The sequence below is a fragment of the Candoia aspera genome, chromosome 2 (assembly GCF_035149785.1).
Source record: "Candoia aspera isolate rCanAsp1 chromosome 2, rCanAsp1.hap2, whole genome shotgun sequence".
NCBI lineage: Eukaryota > Metazoa > Chordata > Lepidosauria > Squamata > Boidae > Candoia > Candoia aspera.
Window position 1 is genome coordinate 249,606,181 of NC_086154.1, and position 17,043 is coordinate 249,623,223.

At 44.7% G+C, this 17,043-nt stretch overlaps 1 protein-coding gene across 1 annotated transcript in view; it reads left to right on the forward strand.

The window, feature by feature from the left end:
• The window catches only part of PDZD2 (PDZ domain containing 2), a 196,932-nt gene that overhangs the window by 105,218 nt on the left and 74,671 nt on the right, over positions 1–17,043 (forward strand). Inside the window, exon 2 of the mRNA XM_063293175.1 lies at positions 2,564–2,990. Coding sequence (XP_063149245.1) covers positions 2,564–2,990 — 427 coding nt within the window. The remainder of the gene's footprint in view (positions 1–2,563; positions 2,991–17,043) is intronic.

The following is a 17,043-nucleotide window of genomic DNA, read 5'->3' on the forward strand; positions in this document are numbered from 1 at the left end:
ATTGAATCCACCTTCATCCAGTTGAATCCTCCCTTTGCCAGAGTAAACATTCCAGTTACACAACTGTGATTGCAGTTTCTGTTTTCAATATCACAGCTCAACTGAAATCTGGTTAGCAATATACTCTTTCTTTACTTTTTTTTTTTTTAGGAAGGCTTAAAATACGAAAGCAGCACTGAGAAATAAATAGTTTTCCATGAGAGCCTAGGGCTTCCAAGTTAATAATGAGAGGAACACAAGCAGCGTTAGAATTGTGTGGCAAATTTGAATATAAACTGGACTGAAATCCTTAAGGCATATGGAGTTTAAATGCTGAAAATAAAGTACAAAACCTCCTGAATACTCTGAGGCCAGATTTATTGAAAGCTTGGCTGGTTTCAAGCACTCTACAAGCTGCCAAAAGTGGGGTTTGGGGTCCTGTTTACCCTGCTGGCTGCCAGAATGGAACAGAGATTTTATAGAATCCAGCCCTTATTGGCAGGATGCTGTAGCATGGAGTCTCTGTTTTTGCCCTAAGCAAGGGGGCTTGGTGATCTGTGTCCACATCTGAGAAAAGTCCTCCAGATAGGAGAGGGCTCCAGAAAGTGGTAACAGATCTCACCAGCAGTAACAGCATGCTCCACAAGATTGTGCAGACAGTCTCGGAGAAGGTTGGTGTAGATTCAGCAATTGCAGAGAAGGCATATTGATATAGACATATAGGCGTCATTCACAAATAATGCTAAGTCAGCTTTTCAAAATTATGGTTGGTTAAGCAAGCCATAATGGCCTAGTTTAGCCATCACACTAAGCATAGCAAGTAAAAGATGCTTTGGTTTGGCCATAGGATTCTGCAGTGCAGAGAAGGAACCAGATTAGCCAGGATTCACCTTAGCATGGAGGAACTCTACCTGCATGTATTGTGTTCATGAGAAAGGGAACCTTCTCAATCTTCTTGTTTCTCACATATGGCCACAACGGCTCAGCCATGGAGTAGGGACAGGATACCTCAGGAAGTTTTATAGTCTTCTCTGTACTTTTGACATTTGAAGAAATTCCACTGAAGCCCCTCTCTCAAAACCTGGACCTTACCTGAGACCTCTTATTCTTTTTCAGCCAAATTGTATTTCTCATCCTGGAAAGCTTTTGCTTCTTGATTGTCATGCAGTTCATTCCTTGGAAGTGTTCGAAGTTAAAAATACTTTAAATACATTGATATAAAAACACATTGAATATAATATTGGAGCAAGCAGTACCCAATAAGCTAGATGGGGCAAAGGCCTGACACAGAATAGCATAGCTTCAGATATCAGTAAACCTCTAATGCTGCAGAATGGTTTTCCAAAAGATCCACCACCTATTTTTTTCTCTGCAGCTCTGCTCCCCTTGCTTTATCCCTTAAGATCTGTCAAGATCTCCGACCCCTGAAACCAAAAGGCTTCTGCCCTGTGTTTATTTGTTCAAGGTTTCGTCCTTGGTGTAAACACATTTAAATCTTTAATCAAAATAAATTGCAAGTGTAGAGACATACCCGAAGCTATTCACAGAGCTCTTTAAACCTATAGGTCAAATATGAATAGAATGCAGATCTGATCTTCTATAGGTAGGCTGAGAGCTCCCGATTCCACGTAAGTTTTAAATTCTCTAAGAAAATAATTGAAATGGTTTCCTCATGAGAAATTTCAAACCAGTAACTACTCCAATTTTCCTTAGAACCACTGTATTTCAAATTCATTTTTTGCTTAGAAATTAAATTTACATTTGTATACTACGGCTCTCAAATTTCACTTATATTAGCTCAGCAGCCCTTATAAACTTTTACTGTATCTTATAATAAGGCAACACCTTATTATAAATGGGAGTGGCTGGGGCTGAAAGTAGTGTTATGGAGAATGGGAATTATAAAGTCAAAAATCAAGAGGACACCAGGTGACCTATTCCTGTTTGAAAGGCATTTCTGTGTTCTTCTTTGACCAGCTATTTCAGGTAGTAAATGAAGCATTAGTATCCAACTATCTAGATCTTTGAATCTTGTGAAGTTTCTCTGTTTCATTCTATAAGCAGTTAGAATATTTATGAACATTCCATAACAATCCAAACTCTCAGACTATCGTAGATCCTGTGTGTACACAAGATTCAGATTTAAGGGTCTACAGTATGTAGAGACAATCCATTTCTACATTCATTGCAATAGTTGGTCTTTTGCTTATCTTTGGGGTTCTTCTGCCAACTTTCCAAGGAGAATTTGGAAGGGCTTCATGTCAGTGCCTCTTACAACCAGTAGAGATACTCCATTCCAAATGGGTTAGACTGTAGGGCTTGTCCTTTTCCAAACTTGGAAGCCTAAATAGGTGTGTGTGTGCATCGTTGCAATTTATGTGGTATCCAAAACTGGACTTTGAAGAGCTGATTCTATATAGAAGACAAGAAGGTCATGGGAAACGCTTGACATGATCCAAACGAAGCTTCCAAGCTTGGGGGTTCTAACATAGGTGGGGCGTTCAATGTGCTTATTAATTTATGTCCCATGTCTCCCTTTCCCAAGCAAATATGTAAAACCTCACGTTTCTTTCTTTTCTGGCAGCTACCTGGCTGATCAGTGCTGGAATGGCGGCTTCATCTACTTGATCATGTTGCGCCGGATCAAGCGCAAGGCCCCACTTCCTCCGTCAAATGGCAACAATAGCAAGAGCACCGAACCCAGAGCCAGACCTACCTCTGAGCCCAGTGGGAAAACCACTCAAAATGGCAAAAGGACGAGAAAATTTGGGGTCATTACCAGGACTGTCCCTGGTGGTAAGGGCAGCAAGAACACCTCCAGAACAGATCATGAGAATGGACATTGCACTCTTCTGGAAATGGATGGGTTGCACCCAGAGGCATCCAAAACAGAGAATCGAACAGAAGACCAGCTTCTGACCACAGACTATCCTATTCCAGGAGAGCAGTACCGTTCCCGCCTTTCATATGGAGGGATTCTGGACCTAAACTCCAGTGAAGTATCCTTACAGGTAAAACGTTTGAGAACTTTCAGTACTTTGATACCAGGAATAATTTTTTTTTTGAAAAAAATAAGAGGTAGTGTTCCTTCAATATTTCAACCTTCCTTGAATATTTAGTTGTCTACTGGAAAAGGTTAAAACAATGGCAACCAGAATGATTAGCGGACTACAGCACTTTCTGGTGTGCTAGGAAGAAAATCTGTAGACTAGAACTTTTCAGTTTGGAGCAAAGATAGGGAAAGGTAGATATGATGTATCATATCATGCCTAGGAAGAAAATATGGGCATGGAGGAGCTTATTTCCCTCTTTCATGGTGTCAGCACTTTGGTTATCCATGGAAACTAAAAGCAGAGAGATTCAGAAGGGATGAAGATAGTACTTATTTATACAGTGCCTAGTTAACTATGGAATCTGCTGGTGGACCGCCAGTTTAAAAGGGAAGTGGACAAATGCATTGGCAATCAGGCTATGAACGTGATTTGAAGACCAGTTGGTAGGGGCCAGCATGGAGAAAGGCTGTTGATCTCCTGTTCATGGCTATAAGCTTCCTGAATGAGAAGAATCCTGGACTCGATGGAGTATTGGCCTGATCCAGGAGAGTTCTTATTTCCTGAATCTTCTGCAGGGGCCCTTGTGATCTTCATTCCTTCACAATCTCCAGCACAAACTAGGTCCTCCAGCAGGGTTGGGGAACTGCATTTAGGCTGATAGTTGTACTTGGTCTTTAAATGGCATGTCGGAAGCCACAAACTCCCCAAAGCAGGTGGGGCCAAAACAAAAGAGTTAGTTCTCCCCCCCAGCACATTATGCAGAGTGATAGTAAAATAAACTTAAATGCTTCTCAAGCAATTGAAAATGTTATTGCCAAATTCTGAAGGGGACTGTGACAGGTGCTCTAAGGTTAAGTAAGAATAGATGGCTGCTTGTCTTTGGTAACGTTTTAGTGAAATGCAGTAGTGTGACATGATCTGTCTAACTGCATTTAATTGACTGGGCACAGGGCAATTCTGAACGGTGTGCCATCATGCCTCATGGTATTCTCATTGTCACTGGGCAGGTGCAAATAAGCTCTAATGAATCAGTTCAAGGGCAGGATGCTTGAGCTACCATACCAATCAAATGACAAATGAAAGAACTGTTAGCAATCAGACCATTCCACAAACACTGGTGCAATTTGTTTATCCAGTAATGGTTTCTTATATTTATCGGGAAAAGCATTCCTAAGAGTTCTCATGGCATGTGGCAAAAACATACTACCATTGTGTTTTAGTTTGTAGGTATGAGTGCATGAGATTGAGACTATAAAATGGTTCATTTTATAATGTGTATAATGGGAGGAAAAAAAAGAAGAAGTAATCCTGTGATTTAGGAGTTTGATGAATTTGGTGCATTTCTAAATTTCTGTACATCTTTGACTGGATGGAAACAGGGCTTTCATAGAACCATTTCAGATTAAAAATTACAAATCAGCAGCAATTTTTTAAGATCAGGATTGCCAGTGGCCTTGGGTCTCAGATCATGTACCTCTGATATATTTCAAGAAGTTGAAATTTAGGGACCAATTTAGGGACCAAAGTGCTTTGATTGGCACACTTTAAAGAAAAACAGCTATATAGAGTATTTGTGATCTGGATGGGGTCCTTAAACAGTTTCTGACTGATCCCCCCACTCAGAGGTGCTGATTACTGTGCACCGCACCTTCAGCAGCAAAGAGCAACCTGCGTGGGGAACACTTCCAGCAGCAAGCCACTGCTGGGCCCAGTGAAGACTGAAGAAATATGCTTGAAAGGGCTTTTTGCAAAACACAAGCACAAGCAGAGCATCCTTCTTCTAAGTGTTAAAGCAGCGACATCTTCTCAGTAAGGCTGTTTCCTCAGTTGTTTCTGCATGTATGTATACACAGGTATTTCACACTGCTGACGGTTCCAGTGGAAATGTGCTGTATGCATCATGTAGAGACAAGTAGGGAAGTGCTTTCAAGTAGCTGTGTGGGACTTTCTGGAGGACATGGCTGCTTTAATGCTTCAAGGTTAGGGGCTTTGCTTGGACTAGTGCACTTCCCAAAGCGCAATGCCATGCATAGCCTTACTGTGTTCTGGACTGGAGCTTCAGAATTGCTTCCCAACCCTTCAGAAGTAGACACTGAAAATTCAAGCATGCTGTTTTAAAAACAATTTTTAGTAGAGTGAGCAAGGCAGGAAGGCATCTTCCTAGACTTAATCATTTTATAAACTATGTGCGTTTAATGGACATCCTTAGTGCCAACTTGGTGGCAATAAGAGGCGAGCTGGTGAGCTAAGAGCTGAAGTGTTGCACGTTTGAGGAAAAATACTGAGTATTGAAATATTGAATGCTGAATATGAAGCATTCAGCTCAGCTAATGCTCAAGACAGAACTGAACTGTGAGCATGGGAAGAACTCCTGTCATGCTTCTGCGGCTGTTTACCGATCTGTGAAAGACTACCTGTATTTTCATAGTATGTTGAGTTTAGTTTTAACTGTGGTTAGTTTTTTGTGGCTTCACCTGATGTGTAAACACTCATAGATTCATTGTTATCATGTGAATCCAGAAAATATGTTAAGCATATAGTGCAATTCCAGCCAATCTGAATGTACAGTAGCTAGATCTGCAGCTCCAGGACCCATTCTGCAAGCCTCCAGTGCATGGCCTGGAAGCATTGCTAGAGCAATTCAGTTAGATATTTCTGAACATTTTCAGATATTTTCTGGAATACTGGCTTTGTACTGTAATTCTCATTAGTTTCCTTAACAAAAGCAAGTGGAGTTTATTTATTTTCCATGCACTGAAAGGTGGAGGGACACCTGCTGGGACCACAAAGCCTGGTGAATCTCCATGACTAAAGGGGAAAAGATCTTGCAAACCAAGAGTTGAAAATGTTGGCATGTGTAATGATTGCCCCAGCCCAAATACTCAGACTCACAAGAGGCTGCTATATGAAATCTGATTTATTAAGGAACTTAGGACAAATACAGAGAAAGCTGAGAATGAGCAAAAGCGCGCCAAATACAAACTTAAACCCTTGGTGCAAACGTATCCCGCCTCCCTCGTAACAGCCCCGCCCGTCACAGGTGCTGGCAATCGTCAGAGTTGCTAGCCTGGGAAAGTAACCTTGAACACAGTAGATAATGCAAATACATTCCATAGCAAAGCCAAAAGATAAAGACTCCCATCCTCCTGAGAAAGATGAAACACGCATCCAGCTAATGACATGCGAAACATTACGATGTATCAAAGACATTGAAACGGCGAACATGACATACCGCCTCCCCAAAAATACCCCTAGGGACCCGGCTTAGTGGGGTAAGCAGAGTGGAAACGGGCCACTAAGACAGGAGAAGCCACATCTGGTGCAGCGACCCACTCTGGATGAGGGAAATGCTTCCAGCGAACCAAGTATTGGAGAGTATTGCGAAGGCGTCTAGAATCTAAAATTTCTTTAACTTCAAAGTGTTGCTGACCGTCAATCATGATGGGGGTTGGAGGTGGAGGTTGGTGATGCCATCGGTCAGAACGAATAGTCGGTTTGAGCAAACTGCAATGAAAAACAGGATGTAAGCGTTTGAGATTATGAGGCAAGTCAAGTTTAAAAGTCACAGGATTAATTTGAGCGGTAATGGGGAAAGGACCCACGAATTTAGGAGCTAGTTTCTTAGAAGGTTTTGAGGACTTAATGTACTTAGTGGACAGGTAGACCGAGTCTCCGACTTGAAATGCCGGCTGAGGAGCCCGCTTCCGATCAGCATAATGTTTGTAATCCAATTGTGCATCAGCTAGTGCCTTTTGAATCACTGGCCAGGAGTCTGTGAGTTGCGTTGCCCAATCGCCCGGGGTGGTTGAGCCGGCTGGAGGTTGCGGTAAATCCAGGATAGGTACAAAGTCTCTGCCTTGGGCAACATGAAAAGGGGTTTGACCGGTGCTTTGATGAACCGCATTGTTGTAAGCCACTTCTGCAAAAGGGAGGAGGTCTACCCAGTTGTCCTGCTGATAATTCACAAAAGCTCGAAGGTACGGCTCCAGGGTGGAATTTAAAGCCTCTGTGGCCCCGTCCGTCTGTGGATGCCACGCCGTGGATAGGGCTTGCTTCGTTCCTAAGAGTTTGAGGAACGCCCACCAGAATTGCGAAGTAAATTGTGTACCCCTGTCCGAAATCAAGCGGGATGGACATCCGTGTAACCTGTACACGTGTACTAGAAAGAGGCGAGCCAATTGTCGTGCCGACGGAATGGACACGCAAGGAATGAAGTGGGCTTGTTTTGAGAAATAGCCTTTGACCACCCAAATGACAGTCTTGCGTTGACTGGGTGGTAATTCAACAATAAAGTCCATGGAAATTTCATCCCATGGGTAAGATGGGGCAGCCACCGGCTGCAGCAGCCCCTGAGGCTTCCCCCCCTTGCGCTTAGACATCGCACAAACAGTGCAGGAGGCAATGTAGTCCTTGACATCTTTGCGCAATGTGGGCCACCAGAACTGCCTCCGAATGAGGTGTAGGGTCTTCACAAACCTGAAGTGACCCGCTAGTTTGTCATCGTGGGAACGTAATAACACCTCTTTTCTTAGGCTTTCAGGGACGTAGAGGCGGTCGGATTTCCAAGCGAAGCCTTGGGCAAAAGTAACATTGTCTTTGTTTGCCAGCAGCCAAGTATCTGTTTTTAGCTCTTTTAGAAACTTTTGTTGCAACTGGGAAGGAATTGACAAAGCGGTCGGTTGGGCGGCGTCTGCAGCGGGTGGCTGCTGCGCGCGCGTTTGGCTACGCGTCGCAGCCTGCATACCTAATTGGGGCGCCGTCCAGAGGGTGCTAACCACTTCTGGCGCTGCCCCAGAGTCTTGAGGTTGCCTTGACAACGCATCAGCCAGGAAATTCTTTTTCCCTGGAATAAACTTCAATTGAAAGTTGAACCGATCAAAAAATTGAGCCCAACGAACTTGTTTTGGGCTCAGTTTTCGAGGAGTGCTAAGAGCCTCCAAATTTTTATGGTCAGTCCACACCTCAAAGGGATGATTCGCCCCCTCTAACAGATGCCGCCAAGCTTCTAACGCGGCTTTTACTGCAAATGCCTCTTTCTCCCATACATGCCAACGCCGCTCAGTCTCGGAGAATTTGTGGGACAGGTAGGCACATGGCTTGAGGCATCCTGTCCCGTCTTGTTGCATCAACAATGCCCCAATGGAATAATCGGAGGCATCAGCCTGAACCACAAAAGGTTTCGAGGGATCGGGGTGTTGCAAAATGGGCTCTTTGATAAAAGCTGCCTTGAGCCGCTCAAACGCCGTTTGACAAGCAGGCGTCCAGCGCAATAGCGCCCCTGGGTTCTTTACTCTTGAGTGTCTCCCAAACCCTTGGTTCGGAGTAATTCGGTTAGTGGCAAGGCAATTTCAGCAAATCCCCTTATGAATAATCTGTAGTAGTTACTGAACCCCAGGAAACTTTGAAGTTGCCTGCGGGTACGGGGACTTTCCCAGTCCATGATAGCTTGCACCTTTGCAGGGTCCATTTCAATGCCTTTATCTGAAATTCTATACCCCAAATAGTCAATTTGCGTCTGGTGAAAGGCACATTTAGACAGTTTGGCATACAATTCTGCTGATCTGAGTTTACTCAGCACCCTTTTCACCAGAGAGACATGTTCTTCCATGGTTTCAGTATAAATCAATACATCATCCAAATACACCAATACCCCCTTAAACAGATGCTCATGCAGTACTTCATTGATCAATTGCATAAATACCCCAGGGGCCCCAGCCAGACCAAAAGGTAACACCTTATACTGGAATGCTCCCAACGGGCAATTGAAGGCAGTTTTCCACTCGTCGCCCGCCTTGATTCGAACCCGATAATAAGCTTCTCTTAAATCGAGTTTAGAGAAGATTTTCCCCTTAGCCAGATCAATGTCCTTGATCAATGGCAGGGGATATTTGTTGGAAATTGAGACGGCATTTAATCCGCGAAAATCGGTACAAAGTCTCAATGTCCCATCCTTTTTGGGGCAGAAGAGGACCGGCGCCCCCACCGGTGAATTCGCTGGCTCAATGAATCTGCGTGCCAAATTTTTGTCCACAAAGTCTCTCAACAGAGTTAGTTCCTTTTGCGTCATGGAATAAATCTTTGGCTTGGGCAATTGGGTGTTGGGCACTAGCTCAATGGCACAATCCGTTTTACGATGAGGGGGCAACTGATCCGCTTCCTTTTCGCCAAACACATCAGCAAACATCCGGTACTCCGCCGGCAATCCTTCCAGAGGAGGGGCCGGGCAATGCGGAGTCGCAGCTGCCGCAACCCCCACCATCTCCTCTGGGGTACCCTTCCCTTCCGTCGCTTGGTAAAACCCATCCCTAAACGTGATAGTCCGGTAGACCCAGTTTATTTGGGGATTTTGCTGAACCAACCAGGGCACCCCCAACACCACCAGGGGACCCCCTACCAGAGCCACGACAAAAGACAAACCTTCCCTGTGGCTGCCCAGCTGCAAGGCTACCCGCCCGGTGAAATGGGTGACCGGTTTGCCCCCTGCCATGGACCCATCCAGCTGTGTAAAGGCGATGGGTCGCTGTAAAGGGAAAGTGGGTAGCTCCAGAGCCGCTACCACATCGGGGTGCATTAGACACCTGGAACACCCCGAATCGATCATGGCCCATACTTCTACAGTCTTGGATCAGGAGCCCAACTTCAACTTCACCGTGAGAATGCGGTGACTGCCACTCACCGATGAAGGCTCGCGCCCTTCTTCCACCACCTGCCCTGCGGCACCCTTTAAAGCAGGTGGCTGGCGTTTCCCGCCGGCTGCAGTCGCTCGGGCTCACCCTCATCCTCGTAGAACATCACATCGTCTCCCTCGCTTTCAGCCACCGCTGCTTTCTGCTTCCTCGGCAGGGAAGGGGACTTCGTTGGTGGCTTGCCGAGCCGTTCCTCTCCCTTTGCCTTCGGGCACGCTGCCACTCGATGCCCCTCCTTACCACAACGCAGACACTGGCCTTTTGCATACCGCTTCTCTCGCTCCTCGTCCCAGGGTCGTTGCCCGGGTCGCCCCCCGGTGCTCGGTGGGCGACTAGGCTTCGTCTCCCGCCCCGATTTGGCGGTCCTTCGATGGGCGAAGATCTCATGGGCATGCTCAGCCCTTCCCGCCAGCTGGATCCACTCGTACAGCGTATATGGGTCGTCTCTCCCCAAGGACCAGCGCAGCACCTCTGTGTTCAGGCCATCCTTGAATAACTCGATGATGGTGGCTTGGGACCAGTCATCTACCTTCCCAGCGAGCGCTTTGAACTCTAGCGCGTAATCAGCCACGGATCTTGACCCCTGCTTAAGTTCTTTCAGAGCTCGCTTTGCCCTCTCTTTCGCCAGGGGATCCTCAAAGTGTTGCCTCAATGCCCAGAGGAACTCGCTGAATTTCTCCAGTTCAGGCGCTTCCGACTGGCACATCTGGACATACCAGTCTGCCGCCCTCCCTTTCGGTTTGGTGGCAATGGTGATGATCTTTGCCTTTTCCGATTGAAAAAGCGACCCCCATTCCTCCATGTAGGCTTTAGCATTCGTCAGGAAAAATGAGAGTTTGGTTGGATCCCCATCAAACTTGACAGGGAAGTCTCTCATCCCGCCCCCCGCCGGACTGCGCCCCGCCACCGGGGCTATAGGGGCTTGCGCTTCCCGGGCTAGTGGCGGCGCGGGGCCCGGGGGCGGCCACACAGGCGATGATGCTATTTCCATCTGTACCGTCTGGTCCCTCTCGCACGTCCGCGCCGTCCGTCTCCGCTCCGGGGACTGCCCATGGGACGAAGGGGTCGAATGCCGTTGGCTTGAGCCTTCCCGGGTTTCTCTCAACGAGGTCACGTCTAGACTCAGCTGCTTCAGTATGGTTTCCAACGAGTCCATTTTTGACTCCAGCACCCGGATACGATCCGGGGTGGGGGAGCCTTCTTTGGGCTGCACCTGAACCACTGTGGGGGATAATGGGTACCTCTGCCTCCAGGAAGGGCCCCCCGCCACCGAGACATCCCCTTGGGTCTCATCCCAGGTGACCAGCTCACCCGGGGAGGTTACGGTGGTCTCCGGGGCAGTTTTCCTGCCCCCAGCTTCACCCTCCGATTCGGAGCTCGCCTCTTCTAGGATGGCTGACAGCTCCCCCACTTGGGACGGTCGGTCGGGTCGCCTCACGGTCGAGTCCGGCTCCCCTTCTTCCATCATCACGATGTCGGGTTCGGTCATCGCTGGCGCTCTCCCTCACAGGGTTAGACAACTTGCCTATTCCTGGACAGGGGCCAGCGGAGTTGGGATCTTAGATTCTCAGCTTTATGTAATGATTGCCCCAGCCCAAATACTCAGACTCACAAGAGGCTGCTATATGAAATCTGATTTATTAAGGAACTTAGGACAAATACAGAGAAAGCTGAGAATGAGCAAAAGCGCGCCAAATACAAACTTAAACCCTTGGTGCAAACGTATCCCGCCTCCCTCGTAACAGCCCCGCCCGTCACAGGTGCTGGCAATCGTCAGAGTTGCTAGCCTGGGAAAGTAACCTTGAACACAGTAGATAATGCAAATACATTCCATAGCAAAGCCAAAAGATAAAGACTCCCATCCTCCTGAGAAAGATGAAACACGCATCCAGCTAATGACATGTGAAACGTTACGATGTATCAAAGACATTGAAACGGCGAACATGACAGCATGGCTGCTTGCAAACCGAATGAGCTCCAGCAAATACTCTTATATCAGCCCTGAAGCTGCTGACATAATTTCCTTGGCAAGACCCTTAAACTTTCTGCTGGGCTATTGCAAGCACCTGAACTACTGTAATATAATCACCCTTTGTTTTTCAAGTTATTTGGAAACACTATTGGCTGGACTGATTTTCTTTTTCAAAACTGGCCTTCACTTGCTGATACCTTCTTTTTGCCTTCATCTAAGCGAAAGTTAATCTCAAGCCTGTGACTTGATTAATGCATAAGTACTCATCCTTATAGTATCTATGGAACAGATAGGCAACAAACAACACATCTGAGTTTTTAAAGAGTGCCTTTTCCTGTACTAGAAAGCACTTCTAGGGGTATTTGTTTATCCAGAGATGCAAACTTGTAGAAGCAAATATAGGTTTGCTGTTCATCTTCTGAACTAAAGCTTCACTCACATGTTCACATCTATTCCACTTAGTCTGGTCGGCCAGGCTGGGTTTGAGTTCCAGAGGAATCAAAGTGGGATGCCCACCATGCATGGAACCTTGTTCTATGTGAGGCTTCAAAACACTACAATTCCCACACATCTTTATACTCTCCAACAAAGCTTGATCAGACCCTCAAACATTGTCCAGCCTCACCTTGGCACTTTTCTTCCATCTCCTGCTTCTTTCCACCATTACCTAGCCCAGTTCACAAGGGGGCTATTTGTTGTTTTGAAACCATGTTTTATTGTGAAAACTTTTTTTGTCTTCCTCAAAGTTATAATTCTCTAGATGTAAACTGAAATCTTTCTTTCTGCATTTGGCCTGCTTTGAATGGGCTTATATACCCCATCTTTTATACGTGTGTCCATACATATATATACATAGCATAAAACTACATTTTTATGTATTCTTGTAAAACATTTATATGGCTGCCCAACTCAACCAAGGTGACTCTGGGTGGCTTACAAAAAATTCAACAAAACCTACCAAAAAAGAATACAAAGCCACAATTCTACAAACAATAGTGAAATAATGTAACAATAAAATGGTGATCCCAACAGAAATAACACCATCATCCAATTGGGGCTCCAACACATCACAACCAAAGGCCCAGGGAAAGAGATAAGTCTTGACAGTCTTCCTGGAGGCCAGGAAGTTTGAGTCCAATTGAATGGCAGGAGGAAAGGCGTTCCATAAGATAGGGGCCACCACCAAAAGGCATATGTCCTGGGTCCTTCCAGATTAGGTTTACCAGATAACTGAACAGGCAAAGGAGGACACGGACAATTAGAAGGGAGGACAAATGGTGGGGGGAGGATGACACACTCACTGTTTAACTATCTTGGCATCTGTGACAAAAATTACAGGGAAAAACTGCAGGGGAAAAAAAAGTACTTAGGCCTACATGTATATGAAACTACTTTTTCTGGTGTCAGAAAGACTGGTTTTTCAATCACAGGAATGTGCTAGAGCTGGTTAGGAAGCAAAAGCCTTCAGCATGAAACTGATTAAGGTCTTGTTTGTTTTATGCAGCAGTGCAAGTGGGTGGGAGGGTACTAGTCAACTAATTAAGGCCAGGAGCAGAGATTGTTAACTGGTGGTTAGCACTTATCAGGGAAGCTCTGCACCACAGAGAAAAGCTGCTCAGGGAGAGATAACTTTTTGCTTTGTTTTGTTTTTCAATTTTTATTATGGTCATAGACCGGCATATGCACCTAAAATCCATCAAGATTCATAAACACAGCAGTTGTGAAGGATCCAGGAAGCAACAAAAATGATCAACTGCATGATTAAATACCCAATCAAGTAAATAAACATTTGAGTGCTTTTGTAAAAAGGAATAGATAGCTTGTAGATACTCAAAAAGCCAGACAACACTTGATTTTAAGACCACACCTGCTGGAGGGAGGTCAGGAGATTAAAAAGGAGGACATGTCCTCCTTTTGCCTGACAACAGGTAACCCTATACAAGACGGCATTGTTTCAATGAAGGGATCCGGAGGTTAGGGCTTTAAAGGGGGTATATTTGAATTGCACCTGGAACTGACTGGGAATCAGTGCAGTTCACAGGGTAGTGGCACGATATGGGCATAGCAAGAAGCACCTACAACTGCCCGTGCTGCTGCATTGTGAACCAATTGTACATTCCAGATGGTCTTCAAGGACAGCCCCATGTAGGGTGCTTTGCAGTAATCTATTGGGATGTGACTAAGGTTCTGAGTGAATATGAGCAGGCCCTCCTGATCCAGGAAAGGGTACAGTTGGCACACAAGACAAAGTTGTGCAAAGATCCTCCTGGCCACAACTGCCACCTATAGCGCAAGCAGGAGCTGTGAGTCCAGGAAACCCCCAAACTGCACACTGAATCTAAGCAGGGCAGTGCTGCCCTGCTCAGAGTCAAAGATGGAAACTGTCCAGTTCTGGGCCCCAAACCCACAGCCACTTAGCCTTGGCAGGTTTCTGATAAAGCCTGTTCTTCCCCATCTGGGCACCCACAGCCTCCAGGCACTGGCTTCATTAGGATGGCTGGAGGCAGAGATTCACAACTGACAACCACCTGCAGGTAATGATCTCTCTGCCCAGAGCCTGATCTTTCCTCTCTAGTCTTTTTTCTCTGAAGCTCTGACCATTCAGACTGGTTTGGCTTTTGACTTCTAGGCCTACTCCCTGACTCTTCCTCTGTGTGTTTCTTTGGCTATGAATAATTTTGGAATTTAGCTTTGGACTGAAGTATATAGTGGCAGTTTTGCTGTTCCCTAACCTTGCACAGGAAGGAGAGTAGAGTCCAGCACTCAATTTACAACCTTACAGTAGTAAAGTTAACCCCCAGACTCATCGGATCTTCCTTTGTGAATGATGCTTCATTCGTCTGATATGAAAGGAAATATGAATCATTGTTCACCTTCAGATGGACTTTCATTCAACTGTAGTTCCTCTTAAGGAATGGGAATCCTGTTTAGGAGGCGGCCTTCCTTTCTGTCCTGCTCCAAGTACTTTTTTCCTTTTTGAATAGAGGTCCCAGCATGCCATTCAAAAGCCGAATATGATCCTTATCCTAGAACAAGTTATGCGCCCTGCTTTATGTCATTTGTGAGCCAAATCACTATGGTTAAATCAAACCATGACTTAGAGTGATAATATATTCCTAACCAAGATTTATTATAGCATAGTCTGCTTCCAAAGGCTTCGGATGCCTTCTGTGGCCCATTATGGCTTTTCTTATTCCTGTCATTTTCTGCTCCAACAACTCATTACATTCAATCTAATTTGAAAGCTTATCTTACTCCATTTAAAAAGCTGCGGGAATTCTTTCCTTGTCTTAGATCACCAGCAGAAGAATTAATTCACTGCAGATAAAGTGTAGACTGATATTATTTCCTGCTCAAATGTTCAAGAGCTGATCTTGCACATTCTACAAAAGAAAGTTTAGATTTATGACTGAGTTCAGCTCAGTAAGAAGCTACTGATACTCATGGCTCCCTGTGTGCCATCTGTGGTGGGGGGAAAGGGGGACAAATGACATGCAATACCCCCCGTGTGGGGGAGATGGGTGGTGATAAAAATATAAATAAATAAAAAATAAATAAAAATAAACACAACTATGTAACTTGTAGGATGATGTCATCAAGCTTATCCTGTCATTTTGGAATCATTAGGGTTGGCTAGGGACATGAGTCCATGATGAGTACCTATATATGATTATTGCACTCCTGTTTTACTTTTATAGGAATATGCTTCGAACACTTTATGCACCTAAGAATAGAATGTGTGAATTGCCTACTAATATTGACCAACAGGGGTTTCCGTGTGTGTTTCTGTGTGTAAGAAAATCAGGATGGTGGCCATAACCATGTGATCAAAGGTCCACCCTTTTTTAATGTGGTGGCCACCATCTTGACTTTTTTGACCCCCCTGCAGACACCTCTGTTTATTGATATGAAATTATTCTGAAGTTAAGAATTCAGTAAGACAGTTCTCTAATAGTTGTGCTAGTCACTTGGAACCAATTATCCTTTTTAGCAGTAATTGTAATAATAATTTAAAAATAACGCTAATTCTCATCCCTCTCTGTTTTTTCTGGTGTTCAGGGTAGTATCTGTAAAAACACATTGAAAGGTATACCATCACATTAAAAAAAAATCACCTTTAATATCTGTTTCAGAAGAGACGGGAAGCAATAACACCAATCACAAAAGCTGCACAAGGGGTGTGTATTTCTTTAAAGTCAAGATCCTTTTAATGATTGTCCCAAATTGTGTTGCAGCCACAATGGATTTATTTTCTTCTTCCTATATATCGGGATGAATAATAGACAGAAATATTTCAGCAGAAATATTGGGCTGAATATTCTAGCAGTCTGACTTGATTCTAAGTCATGGTTTATTTACTTGTGGTTTACTGAATAAACTACACTTGACTAGATTCACACCATACACTAAGCCATAAAAACTTCATTTATAAGGCCCTTATGATTGGGTTTACACACTATACTAAGCCCAAATGAAACAGAGTGTAGTTTATAGCAATGTATGAACCCACCCTTGATTGGGATTACATTTCACACTAAGTCAAGATCTGCAAAACAAGTTATAATTGGTTTCGTGCAACACATTATTCCATAAACCACTGTTTAGTAACCACAAGTGCTGGATTAACACAATACTAAATGACAAGAAGCACATGGTATTTACACAGTATGCCAATCCAGACTCCGTAAAGAGTTACCAGTTCCAGAGGTAGCACTATTTTTCAGCCATTTATTTCCATGTTATTGATTTATAATATTTTAAACTGCTGTAATCACACCAACTCTTTAGTGTACAACAAAGCAAGAAACATCAAGTGCTACATAAATAAAATAACAAAATAATTGCAAATGTGGCTGCCCTTAATCATCCCAACTTAAAGGCATTATTGACCAGTATGGTCTTCAATGCATTGTGAAAAGGAGGGTCAGGGGACAAATGTATTTTCAGACAAGAGTTTTCTGAAAAGACCAGCCATTTGTCCTGCACCCCATGGACCTCTTGAGGGAGTGAGATCTTCATCGGGCCCTCTTGCAATGTTTGGACTGGACAAGAAGATGGTTGCTGATATATTTCTTGAGGTGTTCCTTATCTGATAGTTATTGGCAGTTGTCTGATGTGGGTGTCCAGGAGGGGACCCTGGTCAAGCAGGCTTTTAGAGTTGCCTTTGCCTGCATTCTTCCTTCCAAAAGAAAACATACATGGTCAGGATGGGGATCAACTTGTCTTCCCCAAACAGCTTCCTTACCTTCTGACATGGCCAAAATAAGAAATCGGAAGCTTTCATTTCTGTTTCTGTTAACTATAGTTTATTGTGATAGGTGTGCCTTCAACTATGATCAGTCTTGACTAAAGG